A 12,959-nucleotide genomic window follows, 5' to 3' on the forward strand; every position below is an offset into this window, starting at 1 on the left:
GTCTCACCATGGGAGTGTGTAAACGATAACCCAGCAACAGCTGCACAGGAGCTACCAGCAGAACAAACGAGCATTCCATCAGAATTTTGGAGATCACTCTTGGAAGAAGAACTAGAGGCGGAAAGATATAGGCAGGATGATACTTCCAAGGAAGTGACAATGCATCCACTGCTTCCGCTTGAGGATCCCTGGATCTGGACAGATACCTGGGAAGTTTCTTGTTTAGATGAGAGGCCATCAGATCTATTTCTGGAAGCCCCCACATTTGAACAATCTGAAGAAATACCTCTGGGTGAAGAGACCATTCGCCCGGATGCAACGTTTGGCGACTGAGATAATCCGCTTCCCAATTGTCTATACCTGGGATATGAACCGCAGAAACTAGACAGGAGCTGGATTCCGCCCAAACCAGAATTCGAGATACTTCTTTCATAGCCAGAGGACTGTGAGTCCCTCCTTGATGATTGATGTATGCTACAGTTGTGACATTGTCTGTCTGAAAACAAATGAACGATTCTCTCTTCAGAAGAGGCCAAGACTGAAGAGCTCTGAAAATTGCACGGAGTTCCAAAATATTGATCGGTAATCTCACCTCCTGAGATTCCCAAACCCCTTGTGCCGTCAGAGACCCCCACACAGCTCCCCAACCTGTAAGACTTGCATCTGTTGAAATTACAGTCCAGGTCGGAAGAACAAAAGAAGCCCCCTGAATTAAACGATGGTGATCTGTCCACCACGTTAGAGAGTGTCGTATAATCGGTTTTAAAGATATTAATTGAGATATCTTTGTGTAATCCCTGCACCATTGGTTCAGCATACAGAGCTGAAGAGGTCGCATGTGAAAACGAGCAAAGGGGATCGCGACCGATGCAGCAGTCATAAGACCTAGAATTTCCATGCATAAGGCTACCGAAGGGAATGATTGTGACTGAAGGTTTCGACAAGCTGATATCAATTTTAGACGTCTCTTGTCTGTCAAAGATAGAGTCATGGACACTGAATCTATCTGGAAACCCAAAAAGGTTACCCTTGTCTGAGGAATCAATGAACTTTTTAGTAAATTGATCCTCCAACCATTATCTTGAAGAAACAACACAAGTCGATTCGTATGAGATTCTGCTAAATGTAAAGACTGAGCAAGTACCAAGATATCGTCCAAATAAGGAAATACCACAATACCCTGTTCTCTGATTACAGACAGAAGGGCACCGAGAACCTTTGTAAAAATTCTTGGAGCTGATGCTAGACCAAACGGTAGAGCCACAAACTGGTAATGCTTGTCTAGGAAAGAGAATCTCAGAAACTGAAAGTGATCTGGATGAATCGGAATATGCAGATATGCATCCTGTAAATCTATTGTAGACATATAATGCCCTTGCTGAACAAAAGGCAGGATAGTCCTTACAGTTACCATTTTGAATGTTGGTATCCTTACATAACGATTCAATATCTTTAGATCCAGAAGTGGTCTGAAGGAATTCTCCTTCTTTGGTACAATGAAGAGATTTGAATAAAACCCCAGCCCCCGTTCCAGAACTGGAACTGGCATAATTACTCCAGCCAACTCTAGATCTGAAAACACATTTCAGAAATGCTTGAGCCTTCGCTGGATTTACTGGGACACGGGAAAGAAAAAATCTCATTGCAGGAGGTCTTATTTTGAAGCCAATTCTGTACCCTTCTGAAACAATGTTCTGAATCCAAAGATTGTGAACGGATTTGATCCAAATTTCTTTGAAAAAACGTAATCTGCCCCCTACCAGCTGAGCTGGAATGAGGGCCGCACCTTCATGTGGACTTAGAAGCTGGCTTTGATTTTCTAGAAGGCTTGGATTTATTCCAGACTGGAGATGGTTTCCAAACTGATACCGCTCCTGAGGATGAAGGATCAGGTTTCTGTTCCTTGTTGTGACGAAAGGAATGAAAACGATTATTAGACCTGAATTTACCTTTAGATTTTTTATCCTGTGGTAAAAAAGTTCCTTTCCCTCCAGTAACAGTTGAAATAATAGAATCCAACTGAGAACCAAATAATTTATTGCCCTGGAAAGAAAGGGAAAGCAGAGTAGACTTAGAAGTCATATCAGCATTCCAAGTTTTAAGCCATAAAGCTCTTCTAGCTAAAATAGCTAAAGACATATACCTGACATCAACCCTAATGATATCAAAGATGGCATCACAAATAAAATTATTAGCATGTTGAAGAAGAATAATAATGCTGTTTAATGCTGTTTACTTGTTGCGCTAAAGCTTCCAACCAAAAAGTTGAAGCTGCAGCAACATCCGCCAAAGATATAGCAGGTCTAAGAAGATTACCTGAACACAAATAGGCTTTTCTTAGAAAGGATTCAATTTTCCTATCTAAAGGATCCTTAAAGGAAGTACCATCTGCCGTAGGAATCGTAGTACGCTTAGCAAGAGTAGAGACAGCCCCATCAACCTTAGGGATTTTGTCCCAAAACTCTAATCTGTCAGATGGCACAGGATATAATTGCTTAAAACGTTTAGAGGGAGTAAATGAATTACCCAAATTATTCCATTCCCTGGAAATTACTTCAGAAATAGCACTAGGAACAGGAAAAACTTCTGGAATAACTACAGGAGATTTAAAAACCTTATCTAAACGTTTAGATTTAGTATCAAGAGGACCAGAATCCTCCATTTTTAAAGCAATTAGAACTTCTTTAAGTAAAGAACGAATACATTCCATTTTAAATAAATATGAAGATCTATCAGCATCAACCTGTGAGACAGAATCCTCTGAACCAGAAGCACCATTATCAGAATCAGAATGATGATGTTCATTTAAAAATTCATCTGAACAATGAGAAGTTTTAAAAGATTTTTTATGTTTACTAGAAGGAGGAATAACAGACAAAGCCTTCTTAATGGATTCAGAAACAAAATCTCTTATGTTATCAGGAACACTCTGAGTATTAGATGTTGACGGAACAGCAACAGGTAATGGAACTTTACTAAAGGAAATTTTATCTGCATTAACAAGTTTGTCATGACATTCAATACAAACAACAGCTGGAGGAACAGATACCAAAAGTTTACAGCAGATACACTTAGCTTTGGTAGCTCCAGCACCAGGCAGCGATTTTCCTGAAGTATCTTCTGACTCAGTTGCAACGTGGGACATCTTGCAATATGTAATAGAAAAAAACAACATATAAAGCAAAATAGATCAAATTCCTTAAATGACAGTTTCAGGAATGGGAAAAAATGCCAGTGAACAAGCTTCTAGCAACCAGAAGCAATAAATAATGAGACTTAAAGGGACATTCCAGTCAAAATTTAAATGCACATAGATTAATTACATCTTTGAATAGAAATATATTTGCAATAAGCATGTATTGGCAAAAATGCTTCTAGTAAAAGTTATCATTGTTTTAAAGTTAACATTTTTCTCTGCACGTGCATGTGAAGCATAACTAGGTATTGTCACTGCATCCACATTTTAAATACTGCAGCTGCTCAGCTCATCACTGGGGCTTGTGTCATGTCAGCAATTAACAAATTGAATCATTACCAGATGGTACAAGCACCTTAGGCTGTCTGACCAAGTACTGTGTATAAAATGCTGGTGCACGTTGCATATGTAAATACTCTTTTGAAACAGCTATAGCTTTTATTAGAAGCATTTTAGCTAATGCATGTACATTACAAAATTGCTTCTGTTCAATACTGAAATGCATCCATGTGGTTTCCAATTTTGGCTGGAATATCCCTTTAAATAATGTGGAGACAAAAGTGACGCCCATATTTTTTTAGCGCCAAATAAGACGCCCACATTATTTGGCGCCTAAATGCTTTTGGCGCCAAAAATGACGCCACATCCGGAACGCCGACACTTTTGACGCAAAAAAACGTCAAAAAATGACGCAACTTCCGGCGACACGTATGACGCCGGAAACAGAAAAAAAAATTTGCGCCAAAAAAGTCTGCGCCAAGAATGACGCAATAAAATGAAGCATTTTCAGCCCCCGCGAGCCTAACAGCCCACAGGGAAAAAGTCAAATTTTTAAGGTAAGAAAAAATGATTGATTCAAATGCATTATCCCAAATATGAAACTGACTGTCTGAAAATAAGGAATGTTGAACATCCTGAGTCAAGGCAAATAAATGTTTGAATACATATATTTAGAACTTTATTAAAAAAGTGCCCAACCATAGCTTAGAGTGTCACAGAAAAAAGACTTACTTACCCCAGGACACTCATCTACATGTTGTAGAAAGCCAAACCAGTACTGAAACGAAAATCAGCAGAGGTAATGGTATATATATATATATATATATATATATATATATATATATATATATATATATATAAGAGTATATCGTCGATCTGAAAAGGGAGGTAAGAGATGAATCTCTACGACCGAAAACAGAGAACCTATGAAATAGACCCCATAGAAGGAGATCATTGCATTCAAATAAGCAATACTCTCCTCACATCCCTCTGACATTCACTGCACGCTGAGAGGAAAACCGGGCTCCAACCTGCTGCGGAGCGCATATCAACGTAGAATCTAGCACAAACTTACTTCACCACCTCCATAGGAGGCAAAGTTTGTAAAACTGATTTGTGGGTGTGGTGAGGGGTGTATTTATAGGCATTTTGAGGTTTGGGAAACTTTGCCCCTCCTGGTAGGAATGTATATCCCATACGTCACTAGCTCATGGACTCTTGCTAATTACATGAAAGAAAAACTACCACATAAACTGCAAAACAGTGAAAAACAGTAGTAAACTCTACAAAATTTTTACAGTATGTATAAGGGACTAAAGCAGCATTGCACCCACTTGCAAATGGATGATTAACCCCCCAGGCTCAAAAACGAATTAGAAAAACATTAAACCTGTTAAACAGTCAAACACACTGCCAAAGCTCTGCTGTTGCTCCTACCTGCCCTTAAAAACGATTTTTGCAGGAACAAAACCCTCTATAGAGGTCCTAATAAGCCAGAGGACTCCTTCAGGGAAGCTGGATGTCTCAGACTGAAAACGAAAATAGGCCCCTCCCACCATGCACTCAAAGTCAGAGGGCCTTAAAAAAGTACCCCTAGGAGTAATCTAACAAGCCATGTGGAAACTAGGCCCCAAATAAAGATTTATCACCCTCAGAGAAAAATCGTTTTTATTTATAAATCATGCAAACGTTTTTACACTAAGTAATATAGGTATTAACATGAATATTATCCCTTTTTGCAAGCATGATCCCAGTTGTTGTTAAATCACTGTATCAGGCTTACCTTAAATATACCAGGCACTGTCAGCATTTTCTAGACCTTATCTCTCTAGAAAAAAATATACTGAACATACCTCAAAGCAGGCAATCTGCAGACCGTCCCCCCAACTGAAGTTGTCTTTCCATACTCTTCAGTTATGTGTGAGAACAGCAATGGACCTTAGTTACAAACCGCTAAGATCATCAAACCTCCAGGCAGAAGTCTTCTTCCAATTTCTGCCTGAGAGTAAAAACAGTACAACGCCGGTACTGTTTAAAAATAAACTTTTGATTGAAGGTAAAAACTACACTGTCACCACATTTCTCTTAATACTTCCTTTCTTGTCGAGAGCTGCAAGAGAATGACTGGGGGTGGAAGTTAGGGGAGGAGCTATATAGACAGCTCTGCTGTGGGTGTCCTCTTGCTAGCTTCCTGTAGGGAAGGAGAATATCCCACATGTAATGGATGAACCCGTGGACTGGATACACCTTTACAAGAGAAAAATAAACAAACATTTTAAAACTCATTTATTTTTAATCCAGAGCATTTGCAATGCATTGCAGTGTTTAAATGCTAATAAATATGATTCAAATATAAAATTATTAATATCTCTCTAAACATTAACCTAAACTAACATGTTTAAAGAGTTCTGTTATTTTAATACCTTCACAAGATGGAGTAACTGCTCTGTTGGATACGGTGCTAGAAGGAGAGGGGGATGCAGCAGGCACTGGCAAGGAAACAGATTCAGATGAGAGAGTACCAGATTGGGAAGCATTTAGGGCTGATCCAGCAGCACTGCAGCCTATAACACTCTGTCTTGGGGACCTTGGTCTGTGAGTCTTTGGAGACAATCTTTGAACTGAAAATTTTAAAGAAAAAAGTGAAAGAAAAAAAAATGTATGCTTACCTGATACATTTATTTATTTCTGGATATGGTGAGGCCATGGCTTGAGTAATTACTGTTGGGAATATCACTCCTGGCCAGCAGGAAGCGGCAAAAAGCACCCCAGTTAAAAAGTTTAGTATCACTCGCTTACCCACAACCCTCAGTCATTCGACCAAAGGGAGATGAAGAAAAAGTAGTAACACAAGGTGTAGAGGTGCCTGTGGTTATAGTCAAAAGAACAACTGTCTAAAAATAAAGGGTGGGGCCATGGACTCACCATATCCAGAAATAAATACATTTGTCAGGTAAGCATAAAGTTTGTTTTTCTTTCCAAAGATATGGTTAGTCCACGGCTTGAGTAATTACTGTTGGGAACCAATACCCAAGCTAGAGGATACGGATAAATAAGGAGGGACAAGACAGGCAGTCCTAAACAGAGGGCACCAAGAGGGCACCACCGCTTGAAGAACCTTTCTCCCAAAAGAAGCCTCAGCCGAGGCAAAAGTATCACATTTAGAAAATTTGAAAAAAGTATGTAGAGAAGACCAAATTGCAGCCTTTCAAATTTGTTCCACAGAAGCTTCATTTTTGAAAGCCCAAGAAGAGGAAACAGCTCTTGTGGAATGAGCCCTAATTCCCAAAAGCAGTAGCTTTCTGACCTTTAGAGGGCAGAGGACTGGCGAAAATCCTTAGTTGCCTGTAAGTAAAATTTAAGAGCACGTACAACATCCAAATTGTGTAAAAACGTTCTTTGGAAGGAGGAGGATTAGGACACAGAGAGGGAACAACAATTTCCTGATTGATATTTCTATTAGAAACAACCTTAGGAAGGAAACCTAACTTAGTACGAAGAACCGCCTTATAGGCATGAAAAATAAGATAAGGGGAATCACACTGCAGAGCTGAGAGTTCCGAGACTCTTCGAGCAGAAGAGATGGCAACAAGAAACAAAAACTTCCAAGATAACAACTTAATGTCTATGGAATGCAACGGCTCAAACCGAGCCAGCTGTAAAACTTTAAGAACAAGGTTAAGGCTCCAAGGAGGAGCAACAGACTTAAAGACAGGCCTGATTTTGACCAAAGCCTGAGAAAAAGATTGCACATCTGGCACATCCACCAAAAGTTTATGTAGTAAAACTAATAAAGCAGAAATCTGACCCTTCAGGGTAGTGACTGACAATCCCTTTTCCAGGCCTTAATGAAGAAAATATACAATTCTAGGAATTCTAATTCTACTTTAAAGGGTCAGTAAACCTAGAAAATAATGTTATATAATTCTGCACATAGTGCAGAATTATATAACATTATCTTAGCCAAACTTTATGCAACAAAATATTGCCTCTGAAATTTGATTTTAAAAAAAAAAAAAAGAGGAGTTTTCAGACCGCCGCTCTTGCTCTACTGAGCGGGTCTGGTTTTCCCCCTGAGCGCATCTGAGCAGCTGTCTATTCACAGTACGGCCCGATCGCGCCATTACACTCAATGCAGCTCGCTCCCACTATCAGACAGAGCAGGAGCGAGCTGCATTAAGTGTAATGGCGCGACTAGACAGCTGCCCAAATGCGCTCAGGGGGAAAACCAGACCCGCTCAGTAGCGCAAGAGCAGCGGTCTGAAAAACACTCTTCTTTTAATCAAATTTCAGAGGCAATATTATGTTGCATAAAGTTTGGCTAAGATAATGTTATATAATTCTGCACTATGTGCAGAATTACATAACATTTTCCAGGTTTACTGCCACTTTAAGAGTAGCCTTTGGATAATAACAATAAAGATATTTATGTCATATCTTATGGTAAATCTTTCTAGTAACAGGCTTGCGAGCCTGAATCATGGACTCAATTACCGACTCAGAAAAACCACACTTAGACAGAATTAAGCATTCAATCTCCAAGCAGTCAGCTTCAGAGAAACAAGATTTGGATGAAGGAAGGGACCCTGAATCAGGAGGTAATCTCCAAGGTGGGAGAGATGACATCTCCACTAGGTCTGCAAACCAGATCCTGCGAGGCCACGCAGGGGCTATTAGAATCACCGACACCCTCTCCTGTTTGACACGAGCAATGACTCGTTGATGGAGTGCAAACTGAGGAAACAGGGATGCCAACCTGAAAACCCAAGGAACCGCCAGAGCATCTATCAGAATGGCCTGCGGATCACTTGACCTCGAACTGTACCTTGAAAGCTTGGCGTTCTGACGGGACACCATCAGATCTAACTCCGGCACCCCCCATTTGAGGACTAAGCTTGAAAAAACCTCCTGATGGAGTTCCCACTCCCCGGGATGAAAAGTCTGTCTGATCAGAAAATCCGCTTTCTCAGTTGTCTACTCCTGGAATGTGGATGGCAGATAGACAGCAATTGTGGGTCTTTGCCCACTGAACAATCCGAGTAAACTACTTCATGGCTAAGACACTCAGAGTTCCTCCTTGGTGACTGATGTAAGCCACAGAGGTTATGGTGTCTGACTGGTACCTGTTAAAATGGGCGGAGGACAACTGAGGCCAAGCCAATAGAGCATTGTAAATCACCCTCAACTCCAAGATGTTGAGTCCAAAGGCCCTGAGCTTTTAACGAGTTCCAGACCGTTTACAGAGAGAGTCACTTGGGCTGGTATGTCAAATCAATGCAAAGGTAAACGCGTTTCAGCCTGCTACGAGGCCTTTATCAAGACTCATTCTTTTCTCTGAGGTTTTTTCCAGTTTCTATACTCTCTTAGGCTAGGACACTTTATAATACTACTAACTTGTTCTATGAGTGTTCTATAACATCTGTGACACCATTATCTAGTAATTCTTTATTTCTACTTTCTCTAGTATACTTAAGCCTCTCTTGGGGCGCACCTTCATATATTTAATATTTCCTATTTATCCATCTGTACAATTTTGTTAGGCGATTGTCCAAATAGAAGTGAGCCTGCATACTTTTTCGTAATATTGGCACTGTCCTCCTATTTCTGTATTATTGTTTCCTCTGAAGTTACAAAAGGAACGAAAATTACTCTGACGACCTTTAGGCCTATTCTTCTTATCTTGAGGTAGAAAAGACCCTTTTACACCCGTAATATCAGAGATAATTTCTACCGAACCGGTTCCAAACAAGGTTTTGCCCTTGTAAGGAATCGCCAGAAGCTTGACTTTAGAGGAAACGTCCACAGACCAGGATTTCAAGCATAACGCCCTGTGGGCTAGGACAGCGAAACTAGAAGTTTTAGCTCCTAGTCTAACAACCTGTAAAATGGCATCTGCAATAAAGGAATTGGCCAACTTAAGAGCTTTAATCCTATCTTGAATTTCATCCAAGGAAGTCTCTACTTGAAGAGAATCAGACAAGACGTCAAACCAATAAGATTCCGCACTAGTCATGGTAGCAATACACACCGCAGGTTGCCATTGGAGACCTTGATGAACATAAATATTTTTCAAATAAGTCTCCAGCTTCTTGTCCATCGGATCCTTAAAAGAGCCGCTATCCTCAATAGGAATATTGGATCTCTTAGCGAGAGTGGAAATGGCCCCTTCAACTTTGGATATAGTATACCAAGGATCTTTAATGGAGTCCTCAACAGGAAACATTTTCTTAAAAATGGGAGATAGGGAAAAAGACACCCCTGGTTTCTCCCATTCCTGTGAGATAATCTCCCTAGCACGGTCGGCACAGGAAAAACCTCTGAAGTGGAAGGTTCATCAAAGAAACTATTACGTTTACTAGATTTCTTAGGAGTGATAACGACAGGGGTATCTGAGTCATCTAAAGTAGCTAAAACCTCCTTTAACAATACACAAAGGTGTTCAAGCTTAAATCTGAAGGATTCCACCTTATACTGTCCAGATCTGAGATTTCACCCTCAGAAAGTCCCGATGTCTCTTCCTCATCAGACTTATGAGAAAGGGCAACTTGGGAAGCAGAACTAAGTGCAGGCACCTTAGTTTCTGAATTTCTAGATTTCCTCTTGCGTTTTCCCTGTAATCTGGGAATGGCAGCTAATGCCGCAAATACCGCTGAAGATACCTGGGCAGCAATTTCTGCTTTTAACTCCACTAGGAAGTATAGAGGAACCACAGGGCAAGAAAAAGCACTTACCTGCTCCGCTGTCCGGCATGTAGACAGTTAGGTATGAGAAGGCACAGTTCCTCAGAAACCTTTGAAAAAGAAAGAACAGAGTAGCCAACTCTGGCTTTCTAAACTAGGGCAGCAATTGTTAGGAAAACGCAGTAAGTACCTCTAAACTGCTTTAAAGCCACCACTACCCGACTGCAAGGAATGACGTGGAATACAACTATACCCCAAAACTTGCTTGTAGATGAAATCAAAAATTTTTTCTTCAGACACCTAAACTCCATCACCTCCATGCACCAAAGGCAAAGAGAATGACTGGGGGTTGTGGGTAAGGGAGTGATACTTAGCAGTTTAACTGTGCTCTTTGCCTTCTCCTGCTGGCCAGGAGTGATATTCCCAACAGTAATAACTCAAGCCGTGGACTCATCATATCTTTGCAAAGAAATTAGATTATTTGATCATAAACATTGTCTGGAGCACAATGTGACCACAGCAACAACTTTACATATTTGATATCAAATTCCAATTTTTAAAACTGCATAAAACATTTAGAAAACTGAATAATGATGGCTTTTTAAATGTCAATGTAAGTACTGAAACTTAAATGGGCAGTACAGTCAAAATTAAACTTTCATGATACATATGGAACATGCATTCCCCCCCCCCCCCAAAAAAAAAAAAAACGTTACAATTTACTTCTGTTATCAAATTTGCTTTGTTCTCTTATTTGCTTTAGAGTTATACCTAGGTAGGCACAGGAACACCAATGCAGTGCTGTGAACTAGCTGATGATTAGTGTCTGCACCCACATGCCTCTTGTCACTGGCTCACCAGGTGTGTTCAGGCAGCTCCTAGCAGTGCATTGCTGCTCCTGAGCCTCATTTTTAACAAAGGATACCAAGAGAATTAAACAAATTTGACAAGAGAAGTAAATTGTAAGGTTATTTAAAACTGCACATTCTATTTGAAACATAAAAGTTGAATGTTTACTTTACTGTCCCTTAAAGGGACATTAAACCCCAAAATTTTCTTTCATGATTCAGATAGAGGACACAATTTTTAAAAAGTTTCCAATTTACTTCTATTATCAATTTTTTTTCATTCTCATGTTTTCTTTGTTTACGAGATGCCTAGGTAGGTAGCGTGCACATGCCTGAAGCACTACACAACAGGAAACAGTGCTGCCATCTAGTGCCCCTGCTAATGTATAACAATGTTGCAAAACTGCTGCTATATAGTGCTGCAGACACATGCACACTCTTGAGCTTACATTTCTGCTTTTCCACAAAGGATAACAAGAAAAATAAGAAAATTTGACAATAGAAGTAAATAAGAAAGTTGTTTAAAATGTTATGTTCTATCCAAATCATGACAGAAAAAAATTGGGGTTTATGTCCCTTTAAAGGCACATAGTATACATTGTAAAAGGGGTTAAATTATTTAAAAAAAATGACATACACAATAAAAAAACAGAATGTATGCTTACCTGATACATTTCTTTCTTTACGGATATGGAGAGTCCACAACGTCATTCAATTAGTAGTGGGAATATCTCTCCTGGCCAGCAGGAGGCGGCAAAGAGCACCACAGCAAGACTTAAGTATCACTCCCCTACCCATAATCCCTAGTCATTCGAACGAAGGGAAATAGAAAAAAGGAATAACACAAAGGTGTAGAAGTGCCTGAGGTTTAGTCAAAAATAAATGTCTTAATAAATGGTGGGGTTGTGGACTCTCCATATCCGGAAAGAAAGAAATTTATCAGGTAAGCAAAAATTCTGTTTTCTTTCCTAAGATATAGAGAGTCCACAACGTCATTCAATTACTAGTGGGAACCAATACCCAAGCTAGAGGACACAGAATGAACAGGGAGGGAAAAGAAGACAGGCAGACCTAAACAGAAGGCACCACCGGCTTCAAGAACCTGTCTCCTAAAAGAGGCCTCAGCCGAAGCAAAAGTATCAAATTTATAGATCCACAATTGGTTGAAAAGTTCCCTCCTTTTTGTGATCCACAAACAGATTTGAATAGAATCTCAGATCCTGTTCCCTTACAGGAACTGGAACAATCACTCCCAAAAAGAAAAGATCCTGAACACAGTTCAAGAATGCCTCTCTTTTTACCTGATCTGCAGATAATCTTGAAAGGTGAAATCTGCCCATGGGAGGAAGAGATTTGAATTCTATTTTGTAACCCTGAGATACAATGTCCACTGCCCAAGGGTCTGGGACATCTCGAATCCATGCTTGGCAAAAAAGGGAAAGTCTGCCCCCACTTGATCCGATCTCGGACCAGGGGCAGAGCCTTCATGCTGTCTTAGCCTCAGCTGCAGGCTTTTTAGACTTCTTCCCCTTGTTCCAAGACTGATTGGGTCTCCAAGAAGACTTGGACTGTTCCTGCTTTGTAGGGGAAAAAGACATGACCTCTGAAATTGGGAAAGGAACGAAAATTACTTAGATGTCCTTTAGGTTTATTTTTCTTGTCTTGTGGTAGAAAAAAAGACTTTTCCACCTGTAATCTCAGAAATAATTTCTGCAAAACCAGGTCCAAATAAGGTTTTATCTTTATAAGACAGCGCCAGAAGCTTGGACTTGGAAGTAACATCAGCTGACCAAGATTTAAGCCACAAAGCCCTACGGCTAGAACAGTAAAGCCAGACAATTTGGTTCCTAGTTTAATAACTTGCATATTAGCATCAGAAATAAAGGAATTGTCTAGTTTAAGAGCCTTAATCCTATTTTGAATATCCTCCAACAGAGTCTCTTCTAAAACAGATTC

The 12,959-nt window shown here is 40.0% G+C and overlaps 1 protein-coding gene across 1 annotated transcript in view; it reads right to left on the reverse strand.

Moving 5' to 3' along the window:
- ATXN2 (ataxin 2) overlaps positions 1-12,959 on the reverse strand; it is a gene marked incomplete in the record, with an annotated part of 1,324,939 nt that overhangs the window by 632,082 nt on the left and 679,898 nt on the right. Inside the window, 1 exon segment of the mRNA XM_053699757.1 lies at positions 5,899-6,096. Coding sequence (XP_053555732.1) covers positions 5,899-6,096 — 198 coding nt within the window.

The sequence above is a fragment of the Bombina bombina genome, chromosome 2, assembly GCF_027579735.1.
Source record: "Bombina bombina isolate aBomBom1 chromosome 2, aBomBom1.pri, whole genome shotgun sequence".
NCBI lineage: Eukaryota > Metazoa > Chordata > Amphibia > Anura > Bombinatoridae > Bombina > Bombina bombina.